This window comes from Urocitellus parryii, chromosome 11 (genome assembly GCF_045843805.1).
Source record: "Urocitellus parryii isolate mUroPar1 chromosome 11, mUroPar1.hap1, whole genome shotgun sequence".
NCBI classification, from domain to species: domain Eukaryota; kingdom Metazoa; phylum Chordata; class Mammalia; order Rodentia; family Sciuridae; genus Urocitellus; species Urocitellus parryii.
This window is the reverse complement of record NC_135541.1, coordinates 113,972,762-113,989,425: the sequence shown is the minus strand read 5'-3', so window position 1 is coordinate 113,989,425 and position 16,664 is coordinate 113,972,762. Positions and strand designations below refer to the sequence as shown.

The 16,664-nt window shown below is 37.5% G+C and overlaps 1 protein-coding gene across 1 annotated transcript in view; it reads left to right on the top strand.

The window, feature by feature from the left end:
* Nucleotides 1-683: 683 nt before the first annotated feature.
* The window catches only part of Uap1 (UDP-N-acetylglucosamine pyrophosphorylase 1), a 37,035-nt gene continuing 21,054 nt past the window's right edge, over nt 684-16,664 (top strand). Inside the window, exons 1-2 of the mRNA XM_026412685.2 lie at nt 684-924; nt 6,913-7,249. Of these exons, the coding sequence (XP_026268470.1) occupies nt 832-924; nt 6,913-7,249 (430 nt within the window). The 5' untranslated portion in view covers nt 684-831. The remainder of the gene's footprint in view (nt 925-6,912; nt 7,250-16,664) is intronic.

The window sequence follows — 16,664 nt, the reverse complement described above, 5'->3', positions numbered from 1 at the left end:
GTATCTGCATACCCGTAAAAGGTTGTGTAACAGGACTGTTAAACATCCGCCCTTGAATGGCCCCGGAGGTCATTCAATCACCATCTTAGTGGCCATCGAGGTTAAATCCACCGGCAACTTAGGGTGAGCCCGGGCTCCCTCTCATTGGCAAGCTCACCGCTATTTTAGGTTACCTAATATCTTTTCTTGGCATTTCTTTCAAGTCTGGTTCTGCAAAAGGAAAGCGGCCTGGCTTCACCAGCTTGGGACTCAAAAACACCCCCGAGGAAGTTGGGGGCCCGCCCAGGTATCTAGCGAACCTGAGACGAAATAACTAGCCCAAGGTCAGAGGGCGCCCCAGGCCCGCCCTGGAAGTTTTTCCGGAGAAATCGGTGGTCCTTTCTCAACCATCTGCGTGGGTGTCCGGAAATCTGCCCTGCAGAGATACAACTCTCCGCCCAACTCTGATCCGCTTCTGGACAGGGTGTGCGCCCCGCGGCTCTGGGCCAAAGGGACGACTAAGAGATACTGGCTCACAGCCCCGGGTCGTCTGGCCGGGCCCCAGAGAGCGGACGCAATTGACCCCGCCCCCGGCTTGTCCTATTGACAGGACGCCCGGGGCCTCCCTATTGGGCCAGAGAGTGAATGACGCGAAGAGGCCCCGCCTCGCGCCGCGCCCCTCTGGGTGCCCGCCTCGAGGCTTGCGCTCACGCCGTTGACGTGTCAGGGCGGTCGGCTTCCGCTCCTCCCCGCACCGGCAGCCACTCAGAGCGGCGAGAGAGGCGGGGTGGCCCGGGCTGGCGCTCCCCTCGGCCCCAGCTCCCGGCCCGCCCCGCCGCCCTGGCCCCCCGGATGAGGGTATATATTCCGAGCGGGCGCGGAACGCCGATGAGTGGCGGAGCCGTAGGAGCCGGAGCCAGTGGAGCTGCGGTCGCGCGGAGGGAGGTAAGGGGCTCCCAGTAGGTGAGGAGACAGGTTCCAGGTCTCGCCCCCACCACCCAAACGCCCCTCCGCCACGCGCGCCTACGTGGGTACGCGTCGCACTACGGGCACAGCGCCGGCCACCTGGCCCGCGTCTCGGATCCCGCGGCGCTCGCACGCGCCACCTCGTGCTCCCCGCAGTTGCACCCCATTCTTGGAGACCCATCTGGAGGGTGTGTGGGATGGGCCTCCCGGTGGGTGGCGGGGCCGGGATGGGACGAGGACTTCCCAGATAAAGTGGGGACGTTGAGAGAGGAGGTTTGGGCCATCTCTGGACAGTATTATATTGTGTATACGTTTTCAAGGCGGTTGGGGGCGGGGAAATGAGCCCTCACCTGGGTGGGGGATAGGAACCTTGAGGTTCTCAGGTCAGATCCTGTGGACAGTTTTGTCAAGTTTGGGAGGCCTTCAGTCGGGGTAGGTGTGGTCGTTGGGACTGTCAGGTGGGAGCGAGTGGGGGTGTCCTGAATGAGGAAAAGAATTGAGGACTCTGACAAGGACAGGATATACCTGCTGCGGACATGACAATATGACCAAAGTTGCTTGCCACTATTTTTTTTTTTTTGTCTTAATATTGGTGGTGGGAGAAGGTTGAAATTTCTGGGTTTCCCCTCGCTTGGCCAGGCAGAATGGGATTGGAGAGCTAAGAGACCACATATTTGCTGAACAGATGGCTTCTTGAAGATTTTATCAAGTATGCCCGATCGCTGTACTATATTTATTTGTCCCTGGTTCATGAAATCTGAAATCAGGTGGTAGTGATTATAATATGTATATGTAATTATGTAGAGTTAAAGTTTAAAGACTTTGAGGTGAAAGCAACTGGGTGTGGACCCAAGGGTTTGCAGGAAATTGAAGGCAGTTATCTGTTCTTACATTATTAGTCAGTTGGCTCCCTTAACTGGGGCTACAAAAGACTTCATGGGCCGTGCTGCCAAGCAGTTACAGGGTTCAGTCAGTGGTTATGGTCAACCTCAACACTATTTTTCAAAAAGCTCTAAAGAGGTTTAGTTATCCATAATGAGTGTATACTTATAGCCCTCAAAGCAGAGATAGGGACAAAAAAGAGATAAGAAAAGGAAGAGGAAATACTGGATTTCTTTAATATACTGGTATTTACATTGCAATAAAGGTATATTTGATAATGGTGCTTTCTTACCTATTTGTCATTTGTTTTCATACAGATGCATTAGGCTGTGGGCATGTACCAAGCTTCATCACAATTTCTAGAGCAGATTTTCGACTTTTTCAGATTTTGGTTGTCAGAATAAAAATCTTGTCTTTTTTTTTTTTTTTTAATCTTGTTTTTTAAAAACTATCTTCCTCATTGCTGTTTATCATCATACACACATACATACTCCTCTAACTAGTACTGGTGGGAAGTGTACTATAGTGATATGAGGGAGGTGGTTATTTGCTTCAGGTAAACATCTTAGATGTATGGTGTGTCCAGAACTCAAGCATAGTTATGTGTAAATGTGCACATGTGACCTTGTTAACTTTTATAGATTGCCAGTGTTCTGGGCCCAGATATCAAAACTTAACTTGTGAATTGTTATATTTGTATGAATGAGTATCTAATGATTTTTTTAGGAAAATTTTGATTTATAATTTTCAGTGTTATAATTATAGGTTTGTATATACTTTTTAGCAGAGTAAGCCCACTCTACTCATGACTCTTGGGGTTGATGATCTTATCTTCCTAAGGAGATATATATATATATCACATACATACACAGGAAAGTGAAATGATAGGTAAAGAAAGAGAACTTCCTATTCTTCTGTTACTGTTTACTTGCTGATCTTCCCACTACAATGTACTACCTTGAGTCTGAGCAATAGTGATAGCATAAATGAGACCGTAGGAGCCATAGCTTGGAAAATAATTTGATATAAATTCATTCTTCTCAACTATTTTTTAATGATGTTTTTAAACATAAAAATAATAGCAGTATTATTAATCAGTAGAAATGTCTTTGAATACTGTAGTAAGTGTCCACGGCTCAGTCTCCTGAATTTGCTTTATAATTACCTGCACTTCCTTGGGGATCTCATTTAGTCCATAACTGAAGATCATGTATGCTGATGACCTTGAAAGTTTTAGCTTTAGCTCTAGTATTTCCTCTGAAGTCTAATATCAAACTTAACATGACCAAAAGTGAAGTATTGATTCTTCCCACTCGCTATACTTATCCCTGTCTCTGCTCCTATCTTAGGGTTTGTCTTCAGTAAATGGCACCATAAGGTGGAGTCATCTTTGCTTGATTTCTTACTACACGTTCAATCCATTACTTAATCCTGCTGGTCCACTTTCACCACCACTCTAAGACATCATCATCTCTCATGTCGTCTACAGGGTTAATATCCTAACTAGTCTCTCTCCTTCCATTTTTTTTCCTTTGTCACAATCCTTTTTTCCCCCTCTCTTCACACAACAACAAATGATCTTTTTAAAACCTGAGACAGACCGTGGTATTTCCTTCTTTGACATTCTCCAGTAGGCTTCCCAAAGTTCTTACTTTAACCACAAAACCTCATTCATTCTGCCCTTTAATTAGATCTCCAGCCTTATTTCCAATCATTTTTTGCTTCTGTCACTGTGCAGCAGCTACATGGACCTTTTTTACTTTTCTGTGAACATATTAAGTGGGCCACTTCACTTGAAGTTCTCTACTTAGAATGCTCCTTCCCAAGTTATTAAATTGTTCCCTCTTGGGCTGGGGATGTGGCTCAAGCAGTAGCGCACTCACCTGGCATGCGTGCGTCCCGGGTTCAATCCTCAGCACCACATACAAACAAAGATGTTGTGTCTGCCGAAAACTAAAAAATAAATATTAAAAAAAAAATTGTTCCCTCTTTATTTGAATGCTTTCTCAAATGTTAGCTCTATAGAGGCTCTACCTGACCATTGATATGAAATAACCGCCATCATCCTTATTGCTTTTTAGCTCCTTCTCTCACTTTATTTTTCTTCATTATTCTTTTGAGATAAGAATAATTTTATATGATAATTTTATGTTTGTCTCCTACATGGAAATGTGAGCATATTCATTGTTGCTTTCTTCTTTGTGTTTGCCAATCACCCAGATAATGTAGAAGTCAGTGCTTATCAAATATTTGGTGAGTGAGCTGGTCCTTGTGGCGCATGCCTATAATCTCAGTGACTCAGGAGGTTCAGGCAGGAGGATGGAAAATTCAAGGCCAGCTTGGGCAACCTAGTAAGACCCTGTCTCAAAATTTAAAAATAATAATAAAAAAAAAGATTAAAATGGATAGACATAGGGGCTGGGGTTGTGGCTCAGTGGTAGTGTGCTTGCCTCAAATATGTGAGGCACTGGGTTTGATTCTCAGTACCACATATAAATAAATAAATTAAAAAGTCCAACAACTAAAATTAATAAAATAAATAAAAATTTTAAAAAAGGGCTAGGCAAATAGTTCAGTGGTAAAACACCCCTGGATTCAGTCTTCAATACTAATAAATAAATAAATAAATATGGCATATGAACGTTAATTTTTCTTCTTAAATTATTTAATAATGTATTTTCATTAAAGGAAAACTTTGAGGAGTAACCTATTCACGTAAGAGAATGGGTTGTTGGACCCATAGCCACAAAATAGAAATACAGTTATGTGCCACATAACAATTCTCAGTCCATGGTGGACCACATCTACCATGGTAGTCTCACAGATCATGATGAAACTGAAAATTTCCTATCCTGCCTAATGACATCATTGTCCTCATAATGTAGCTCATCACATTACATATTTGTGGTGATGTTGGGTATAAACAAACCTAGTATTCCATTGTCTAGTAAAATTATAACACATTCAATTATGTACAATACATAAGTCTTGATAATAATAAATGACTGTTATTGGTTTATTTACTATGCTGTACTTTTTATATAGTGCACTTCTACTCATAAAATCTAAGATAGTATGTGTATTACACCACCAGAAGCCTCATACACCTTGTGTTTATTGTGTCTTGATTACATCAAGAGACCATGTTCAGTTATTGACCTATATCATTTAGGTTTGTTTAAATACAATGTATGAGGTTCACACAATGATGAACACCTACCATATGTCCTATGTTCTCAGGACATATCCAAGGTGTTAGACAACACATAACAAAAGTAGAATTATCAAATATTGGTACCCATATCCCAACTCTGTTCCTTGGATACATTTACTTCCTAGTGCTTCTGTTTTTTAATGAGGCTTTGTGTTGAGTGCTCAGTATTTCCTCTGATTTTGTGTATATATGTGATACTGGAGATTGAACCCATGTATGCTTAACCACTGAGCTATAGCTTCACTCTTTTTATTTTATTTTATTTTATTTTTATTTTGTTGGTGGAGCTGGGGATTGAACCTAGGGCCCTGTGCATGCAAGGCAAATACTCTACCAACTGAGCTACATTCCCCAGCCTATTCACCCTTTTTATTTTTGAGATAGGGTCTTGCTAAGTTGCTGAGGCTGGCTTTGAACTTGCACTTATCCTGCCTCAGCCTCCAGAGCTGTTGGGATTACAGGCTTGCACCACCACACCTGGCAGTATTTCCTCTACTTTTATGAAAGATCTATTGTGGAAAGAGCATAGATTTTTAGAGTAAGGTAGATCGGTGTTAAATTCCTGTTTTTCTACCCACTAGTTATAAAATCTTGGGCAAATTATTTAAGTTACCAAATTATTTAAGATACCAAAGTTGAAAACATTTTTTATTTGATTTAGACAGCAGAGCCTAGAATGCAAGTCACTTCTGTTTTATTCTAAAATCTGATACGTGATGGGCATCTGGAATTCCTCTAGGTACATGGGACAAGAGATAACCTCAGTGTTGGAGTATGGTCCATTTTCGTATCCTGAGACTTCTTATGGTTGCAGAAGGTGCAGATGAACTGGGTTTCCAGGGTGCCTGTGGTCTTCTGGGGCTACAGCTTCTGTTTTGACTTTTTATGTCCCTGTCTACAAGTGGGCGATACTGCACTCATTGATCTTCCCTTGTTGGAAAGGCTGTACGTGCTGTATTATTACACCTCAGAGGACATACTTGTAGGTTCTTTTGACCTGAATTTGGTCACAGAATACTCTAAAAATAAAAAATTGTCTCTTTCTCTAATTGTTATGTGTGTCTCTTGAATCTGGATTCAAGTTTTTAGTGAATAGAGATAATGGACATTTTCATTGCTTCTCTGCAGAAGTGACTATTGAATTGAAATGTATTTTTCATGATCATAAGTAGTTCTCTATTCTTGAATATTGCTGTATTCTGAATGCAACAACAGTTATTTTTATCATTAGAGTTAAAAGGAGAATAGCTCACGTGTTAACTGGTAGCTTAGTGGTCAGAGGAATAGTTCAAAGACTTAAATGTGGCAGAGTGTGAGCCCTTGGAATCAGACTGCTCAGGTTCACATCCCATTCCACCAACTCGCTAGGTTGCTTATCCTTTCTGTGCCTCAGTCTTTTCAGTCTCCTGTATTGTAAATAGTGATAACAATAGTATGTGGGCCACGGAGTTGTTGAAAATTAAGTGAGACCATGTAGGTTAAGTACTTTATGTCTGGTACATAATGCTAATTATTGTTCTTTTACATGTTTGTTCCCTTACAAATATTGAGCTATAGAAGGACAGAAATTAATTTTCATAATATCAGGTTTTTTTAAATTATAGATATGTGTAGTTTAATGATGTGAATTCATTTCTGAGAATTGTGTTGTTAGCCTATTTCATTATTGTGTGAACATCAAGGAGTGTACTTACATGAAGATGGCAGTGATGTCATTAGGTGATATAATCTTTGGCACCACTGTCATATCAGTCTGTCGTTGACCAAAACATCAGTGTACAGTGCATATCTGTACTTAATTTAGTAGGGAAAAAAACCCTTAGGTTTGAAGGTTGGACTTTGACCTGCTGTTCATCCCTTTTCTTTTTTAGGCTTGCAGTTGCAGAAATTATACCCCTGTTTTCACAGAGGTTGGCTACCAGAGCATTATGAATGTCAATGACCTTAAACTCAGGTTGTCCAGAGCTGGGCAAGAACACCTGCTACAGTTCTGGAATGAATTGGAAGAAACCCAACAGGTAGAACTTTATGCTGAACTCCAGGCCATGAACTTTGAGGAGTTGAACTTATTTTTCCGAAAGGCTATTGAAGGATTTAACCAGTCCTCTCACCAAGAGAAAGTGGATGCACGAATGGAGCCTGTTCCCCGAGAAGTGTTGGGCAGTGCTACCAGGGATCAAGATCAGCTCCACGCCTGGGAAAGTGAAGGTACTGAGCATATCTTACTTGTTATTAGAGACATACTAAAATTGTTAAAGTAGCTGGATCATGTAACTAACATTTTAACTCTCATACTACGTTAAACCAGGTGACTGACCAGAAAATGCCAAATAATCTTGCCAGGATATCAGCAACATCTCTCATTGCTGGTCCTTGTATTCCATTTTCATTTCTTATGTCCCATTCAAGGCTCTTCTCATTTAAGTCTTAATGTGCCTCAAAAGAATCTTAGGTTTCTCAATTTCTATACCTCCACTGTCTTTTTTCCTCTGGGGGGAAAAAAAATTTCAATTTAATTTGGTTTAATCTGAAAATCTTCCCTAACTTGTCCTTAGCCTGTATTTTCAATCCCATTTTCTTCCCTGTTTCTCCCCATTCCTACTCCCACACATTTAACTGAACCAAATAATTCCCTTTTTCCTGAACATTACATTATGCCCTGTCTTTTAATCCAACCTTGGTCTGGTCTTTGCCCTTTCTCTACCTAGGTGGGTCACCTGGGAAAGTCATCTCTTGGAGTTGTGGAGTGCAGTGGCTCTTCTGCTTGGGGATTTAACACACATTCTTTTGAGAATAGCAAAATACAAAAGGTAGAGTTAAGAGCTGTGGATATAATCTACTATTCTCTGAAAAGTAAAAGGTTGACTAAACTGTAGCCAAGGCCCTTGATTTTGTCCAATCTTGGCTTCATTTCCTCATTTGTGATTGAGCAGATTGGATTAATAATTTTCTTTTCTTTTAAAAATGCATTACTTTATTACAGAAGCTAGTATCAAAATAACAGAAATTGTCTATAATTTCATCAAATCCATTTTAAACTTTTAATTTTTTTCACATCACCACCTGGCACTTGGTTGTATACATGTTGGGTGTAAATTTTTTTTTTCTTTTTCATTGTTGGGGATTTTGGAGTGCATATGTTGCCTGAGCACTCTATCACTGAACTATATTCGTAGCCCAGTTGTATATGTTTCCTTTGATAGATGTGCAGTAATTTATAGAAATAATGATATCTTTATTTGCACCATACCATGTCTATTTTTCTTCCAGTCTTTGGTGTCCTACCTCTCATCCTGCCCACCCTCTGCCTGCAAAAGAAAGATAACTGATATTATCAACCTTTTGTATACTTAAGTGTATCTTTTTCTAGGCTCACAAATTTACTGACAGTAGAATTTATTTTGAAATAATTATAAAAGCATGGAATATAATTTGTTCTAACTCAGTCTCTAGTACTTCCCCTTCCACTGTTCTCCTCCCTCCATTGTTCTCTTCCCTCTATTCCACTGATTTTTCTTCTATTTACTTATGTATTTTTTAAAATTAGTGTCTTATGGATGTACATGAAGGTGAGATTCACTGTGGTATATTCATATTTGTACATAGGAATGTTATGTGAGATTCGTTCAACTGTCTTTCCCTTTCTCATCCCTCCTCACTTTCCTTTATTCCCCTTTGTCTACTCCACTGACCTTTCTTCTATTCTTTTTTTCACACCCTGCCTCCCACCTTATTTGGATTAGCTTTTGCATATCAGAGAAAACATTCACCTTTGGATTTGGGACTATCTTATTTCACTGAGTATGATAGTCTCCACTTCCATCAGTTACTAGCAAATGTCATAAAGTCATTCTGGTTTTTTTTATTTATTTATTTTAGTTCTCGGCGGACACAACATCTTTGTTTGTATGTGGTGCTGAGGATCGAACCCGGGCCGCACGCATGCCAGGCGAGCGCGCTACCGCTTGAGCCACATCCCCAGCCCCCATTCTGTTTTTTTTTTTTTTTTTTTAATATTTTTTTAGTTGGAGATGGACATTACTTTAATTATTTATTTTTATGTAGTGCTGAGAATTGAGTCTAGTGGCTTACACATGCTAGGCAAGTGCTCTACCACTGAGCCACAATCCCAGCCCAGGAAGTCCTTCTTAAAGGCTGAGAAATACTCCATTGTGTATGTAGAACACACTATTTTTATCCATTCATCTGTTGAACGACAATGATTTTTTCTTTTTTTGGGTGGGCTGTGCCAGCGATTAACTCAGGGGCACTCAATCACTGAGCCACACCCCTAGCTCTGTTTTGTATTTTATTAGAGACAGGGTCTCACTGAGGTGCTTAGCACCTTGCAAAATTGCTGAGGCTGGCTTTGAACTCTAGACCCTCTTGCCTCCGCCTCCTGAGATGCTGGGATTACAGGTGCTGGCCAGGACACTCATTTTTAAACTTCTTCCAAAGAGCCCCAGAGGTTTCATTGCTAGGGATCAGTCTCATTGGGAGGGGAAAGCAGGCTATTAACTAGAGAAGTCCCTAAATCCCTTTATCTCCCCACCATCACTGCAATAGTAGTTCTGCTTTTTCCTAGTTTGTGTATTTGATCTTTACAAGAGATTTTACTTAAAACAGTTAGTACGTTAAAAAGCAGTTTGAAAATAATTGGATGTTCTTCAAGGAGGTGCCTTTCATATCTAAAATGCTTGGTGGTGGCTAATCTAGTGCCTTACTTAAACAATGACTCTGTGACTAAGATGTGAGAGAATGTCTTTCAGATGAATTCTTGTGAATGGAAAGTTCTGGTGATATTATAATTTCCACTCTTGAGATCCACTTCCTTCTTTCCTTGGGTTACCTCTGTTATTCCAGCTGCCTATATTTCACCTTGTAATTTTAAAGGTAAATCTTAGTATTAACTTTTATGGAAAGTCAAAACTTTTGATTTTTGTGTAATGGCCATAAGGAACAATCAGGACCTCCTGTAATTTGAATCTTTTTTTATGATCTTTTGGTTGGAATCTGTAGAACTTGTCTACATTTATGACTTTCCATTTAAACTATAATCCAGAACTATTAGTACCAAGGTGTATCATAAGAAGGTACAAAGCAAACTTCCTTCTGGCTTGTTTTCAAGCTAAATATTTATGTGGCTTAACCACAGTAAAGAGTGGAGAAGGAGACTTTGTAGCTGACATTATATCCTTTTTACTTAGCCAGAAATTACTATGTGTCTATGAATTTGTAACAAAATAAAGATCCTACAGTAGATCCTCAAAGAGAAGAGATTGTCATTGTGAAGATTATTATATTTCAGATAGTAAGAAAATCCTGGTAATTGAATGAAGGACAATTATTTTTCTTCTGGATGGGGAAAAGGCCTTGTACAATCATTTAAAAACGTCTTCTGGTTATTGAGATGATAGTGGACATTTTAAACCTAGGGTGAAAAATTCTTTTTTTTTCTGATGGATGAATACCAAAGTAACCTTCTTATTGAACAGAGATCTTGCTTAAATGTAGTTTTTGAAGTTTTATGGCCAGGTGTAACTGGAAAATATTTATTTTATAAAGCTGAGATCTACACGAGAAGTAAATAGAAGCTTTGAAAAGAATATCATTTTGGTAAAGATACACTGGGAAAATGTATTTACTTAATAACCACCTCCCATTCTTTATTAAGATGAATGCATATTTATTTGAGTAAAAAGTTTCTAAAAAATAATTCTATTCAGTGTTAGTCTTTTTTTGCCTATAAAAATTTTCCTATTAATCATAATGATGCTTTTAATTTTTTTATTTAAATATTTATTTTTTAGTTGTAGATGGACACAATACCTTTATTTTATTTTTATGTGGTGCTGAGGATCGAACCCAGTGCCTCACGCCTGCTAGGCCAGCACTCTGCCACTGAGCCACAACCCCGACCCCATAATGATGCTTTAAAAAAAATATTAGCACATTATAATTCTACATAGTAGTTTGATTCATTTTGACAAAGTCATACATGGATGGAATTTGATTTACTACGTTAATCCCTGTTCTCCTGCTTTTCCCTCCCCTTCTCCCTCCTCCTTTCTTCCTCTACTCTACTGATCTTCCTTTTACTGACTTACCTATTTATTCATTTTTGATTGGTGCTTTTTCCATATACGTAAAGGTGGAATTCCCTGTGTTATATTAGAATATGCACATAGTGTGATTTTGTTAAATTCATTTCTCATTTCTTTCCCTTTCCTATCCATCCTCCCTCCTCAATCTTCTATTCCTCTGATCTTTCCTGTATCTTTATGATATTCATTTCCCTTGCTTTCCCCCTTCTTTTGCTCTAGCTTCTGCATATGAGAGAAAACATTTGACCCTTAATTTTCTGAGTCTGGTTTATTTCACTTAGCATGATATTCTCCATTTCCATCCATTTACTGGCAATGCCACAATTTCATTTGTCTTTGTGTCTGAGTAAAACTCCCTTGTGTAGATACACCACATTTTCTTAATATAATCGTGTTTCTTTACCATATAATATTATAGTAGAAAAGCAACTAGATTGTTTAGAAGAAATGCATTCATGACATTATTTCTTCTACATTTTCTGAATTATAGTGTAGTGATAGTCTTAATAGATTTGTAATAATACAAGTAATATATGCTTATTTTAGAAAAATTGGAAAACACTGAAAATTACAAAGGAAAAAAATACAAAATCTCTTCCATCCCACAAACCAGAGATAATACTTACTAGTAATATTTTATCATATTCTCTCTCTCGCTCACTCTCACTCTCTCTCTCAAACACACACTCACACACACATAAGCACATTTACATAATGGTTTGTATAGTTGACTGAAGAATTTATTATAAAAAATTTCAAGCATATTCAGATACAAATGTGGTATAATTAATCCCATATGCTGCCTAGTTTAAAAATTATTTTTTGCTACTTTTGCTTTATCTACCCCTCTTTTTCATCCCTTTTCTCTTTGCTGCACTATTTTAAGGCAAATCTTAAACATCTGTGATTTTTACCCTTGTATAGTTCCGTATATATCTCTATATACGTGGGTTTTTTTTTTTTTACTAATTACAGTGCTGTTATTAAGCCTAATAAAATTTATAATAATCTATAATAATCCTCTCATGTGTAAAATGGGTTGATTCAAATAGAGTTCCCTATTAGTTTGTGTTTGTGCTTAACATTTTGGGGAAACAGTTTCAGCCATACTGTGTAATTAAAATTTAAAGACTTTAAAGTATTTCCTCTGACTAACTTTTTTGGATAAGCTTTCCTTTATTTCCACTAGTTGAATAGCCTTTTGATACCATTCTAATGTCTTGGAGTGCTGATAATTTAAAGAAAGTTTTGGCAGCCTGTAAATAGCACCTGTGCTATTTACCTTCCTTGTTTCAGACACATGCCCAGGTTAAAGTGTACTGCAAAGTATATGGTAGGAACTTGTGCAAGCAGGAAATTATGTAGGAAACATCTGATCTCTTATAGTCTACTGTAAACTCTTGTAAGTATTGTCAGGAAAAGCACTCAAATGCTCGTGGACCCACAACACAAGGAGAGAGAGAGATTCCTGCTCAGAAAATGTCTCACTGTGGTTTAAATTTTCATTTCTTTTTTAAAACCTGTTATTTGATCTGTATTAAAGTCCCTCCCGTAGGAAAGTTATTAACTCTTACATTCTATAATGGAGAGATGAAAAAGATGATAACTTGAAACTTTTCAGGTTTTCTCATACTTCTACAGAAGTTGTTTTAGAATTGGAGACATTCATAATTTCCTAATTGTCATATTGGCCAAGTATATTAATTATTTTTTCCAAGACAAATAGAATAGCATAATCAGTTCATTTTTCACCATGCTCCCACACAAAATTTATGTTCCGACACATATAGTTTGAAATAATGTATTATTGCCATATAACAAAAAAGCTTATTGAATTTTATTGGTCCACTTAATTTTAATAGGTGTTTTATCTGTCACTATAAGACATACTAATTTGTTATATGCTTTTGATAAACATTGCAGCTTTATTTTATACTGAAGTAGATGACTACTTTAGCCAGTGTACACGCAATTTTATATTGTAGACAACAGATGTAGCTGTGTCTGTTTTTGAAAATGCCACTCTGATACTCCAGAGACTGCTTTCTTCCCTCTTGTTTTTCTCTGTCTACTCCTAAGTGAGGTGCATTGGCAGGAAGATATTAATGCAAAAGCTTTTTTGGCACAAATGTTTACAGATTGTGTTATAATTCTTTATAATATTTGTGGTTAGATGGAGCTAAGATGTAAATTTATGTTTATCTGGAGGTGTACACCTGGTGGGCATAATCTCAATGCCAGTTTTAAGTAGTGGTGACCAGATTAGTTATTAGGCCCACAGGTAGAAAGAAGAAAGTGTAGAAACTAACACGTGACTTGTTTGAATAAATGAGGCCAGTGTGCGTTGCTGATTAGCAAAACTTTAAAACTGAAAAGAATGGGAAATTGGAATGAAGCAATACTTGAGGGAACTGATCCAAAGAAGAGAAAAGTTTATGCAGGGATATTTTGATAACTGCTTAGAACCTATGGAAATCACTGAATTGGTGTTCAATGGCATTAGGTGAGCAGGTGCTGATCCATGGACTGTAGAAGAGTGGCTTTTACTTTTTTCAGGTAAAATAGCTAAGGGAAATAATTTTTAAAAGTAAAAAGTCCAGAAGATTGACAAGAGCCCCATTAATGGTAAAACAACTTACAACATGTGCTCATGAGGCAAATATGTAGTACAAAAAGAACCAAAGTCACGATATTCAAAATATTTACCTGTAGCTTTTTAAAACGATGTTCAGAAATATTTCTGATTCTAATACCTTTGGTGGTATCTGAGTGTTCAGACAGACTGCAGTTCTGTATGTTATTCTGAAATGGTACAAAATCTATTTTAGAGGAAAAATTGACCTGAAGAGACCTGAGGCTATTTATATTTATTTATCTCATTTAATTTGATCATGGGGTGTCATTCCAGAACTGCTGGGAATGTAATTATAATAAAATGTTATATATTTCCTAAATACATATTTTCTAAATTTTGAAGAGTTTTGCATTCAGAAATAATTCCAACCCAAGAGACTGTGAATTTGTACTTTAAAATAATGCTTTGTGGATCAATTATAGCAGAATTAATTTATTCCCTAGAAACATAGTTTCTGATAACTCAGGGAATAACCCAGTGTTAAACAGTTTTCATATTTGTCTTATATGGTTCCCTGTTCCCTTCATTTCATTCAGGTTTTGTTACATGGTGATTATGGAGCTTGCTTAAGGTAGACATAAATCTAGAATAAAGTTTTAGTGTTTACAACTGAGTTGTAACTCAGTGGTAAATTGCTTACCTAGCATGTGTGAGGTCCTGGTTCAATTCCAAAAAGCACACCAAGGGACAAAAAAAAAAAAAAATAGTGTTTGGGAAGTTTTAGAGAATGTAGGCTCTTTCTTATTCAACAGCTTTTCTGTATAGGATGGTGGGTAAGAAGAGATTTAAAAAAAATGTGGATAGTCTTTCATGAATTCAGTGGAAAAGAGAAGAAAGGGCAACAGAATTAGGAAGGAAGTTTACACATCTAAAAATTATAGTACTGTAATACACGTGTTAAATATTTGGACGTGATAAGAGACTGTGGGGGGCAGTATGGTGTTTAGTGAATAGGTCCTGTTGTGAGTTTCTAATCTTGATTCACATTTACTAGCTATGTGACCTTGGGCAAGACTCTTAACTTTTCTGAGAATTTTATCTCTAAAATTGAGAGTATTATATCTTATTTTGGGTTTTAAAGTTATTTTCTTATATTCAACTGTTACCGTACAAGTAAATGCTGTGAAGTTTATAATAAGGAAAATTCTGATTCTAGTTAAGGAAGAAAGAGAAAATTAAATCCCAATATCTAAGGTCAACTTCAGATTAAAGGTAAAAATTATGAAAATATATAATATTCTTTTAAACTTCTTTCATTAAAAAATAGCTGGAATAGCTGGGCACAGTAGTGCATGCCTATAATCCCAGCGGCTCAGGAGGCTGAAGTAGGAGGATCATGAATTCAAAGCCAGCCTCAGCAGAAGTTAGGCACTAAGCAACTCAATGATACCTGTTTCTAAATAAAATACAAAATAGGGCTGGGGATGTAGCTCAGTGGTCAAGTGCCCCTGAGTTCAAACTCTGGTAACCCCCACCTCCACCCGTCAATCAAATAGTTGGAATAGTTGCTATAGATATGTGCTAATGAAAAAATTGTAGGATCAAGACTAACACCTCAAATTTTATAGTGGATTTAGTGTTTAAGTTCTTATTGCTTTTATATTATCTTTAAGAAAACCTGTTATATAAAAAAATACATAAAACACAAAATACATAAAGCATAAATTTGATCAACCCACATTACCTGAGGATTTGGTATCTGTGGGAGATTCATTCCAAGATCCTCCTTGGATATCAAAATCTTTGGATGCTTGTGTTCCTTATATAAAGTGGTATAGTATTTGCATATATCTTACACACATCCCCTCATATAGTTTAAACCATCTCGAGATTACTTATAGTACCTAATACAGTGTATATGTTATGTAAATAGTTCTTATGCTATATTGTTTAGGGAATAATAACAAGAAAAAAAATAGTTTGTTCAAATTTAGTACAGACACAATTCTTTTTTCCTTAGAATATTTTTGATCCATAGTTGGTTGAATCCATGGATGCAGAGCCTGCAGATACAAAGGGCTGACTCTAATTAATGGTGGTTTATAGTTATGGCCAGTGGCCACATTTCTTCACAGAAATTTCTAAAAATTTTAATGAAAGCATGAAATTCAAAAACTTAGAACATAAACTAACCATTGATTTAATCTTATCTTACATTTTATAGTTTTTCTTGCTTGCCAGAGACCCAGTTTTCATTCAGCCTCTTCCCCCAACAAATTTCTCTGCCTTTTGATGCTGAGACTGTACACCTTTGAGTGAAAAAATGGGTCTTAGAAATGGAATATAGTAGATATTAGTGTTTCTTTTTTAATCCAAACTGACAGCCTCTGTCTTACAATAGCTTTTCTAGTTTCATTTGTTTGCATTTGGATTTTTAATCTATCTTGAATTCATTTTGGTTCAAAAAATAACATTTTTGTTCAAGCATTGTTTGAATATTACTTATTGCTGAATATTCAACTGGTGAAAAATGACAGATTCTAGACAGAAGAACTAAGTTAGTCATAAAAAGACTCTGAATCTCATTATTTTCTGAAATACTGAATATGGCCCACTTTTTAAAACATTTTTACAAGATTAGTTTATTGAGCTGCATAGGGGATTGCACTTAGGGCCTTGCATATCCTAAGCAAATGCTCTCCCACTGAGCTATACCTCCAGCCGAAATTTTATTAAAATATAATTGCATACAATACTATGGATAATTTTTTATTTTTACAAACATATTCACCTATTCAACTATCACCTCAATCAAGATTTAGATTATTTCCCACACCCTACGAAGTCTTCTAATGCCCTTTGTATGTAATTCCCCAAGCTTCATTCATTTTAGTGAGGTTTTAGCCCATGTATTCTAACTTCAGAGCCTGGGGTTCTAACCATT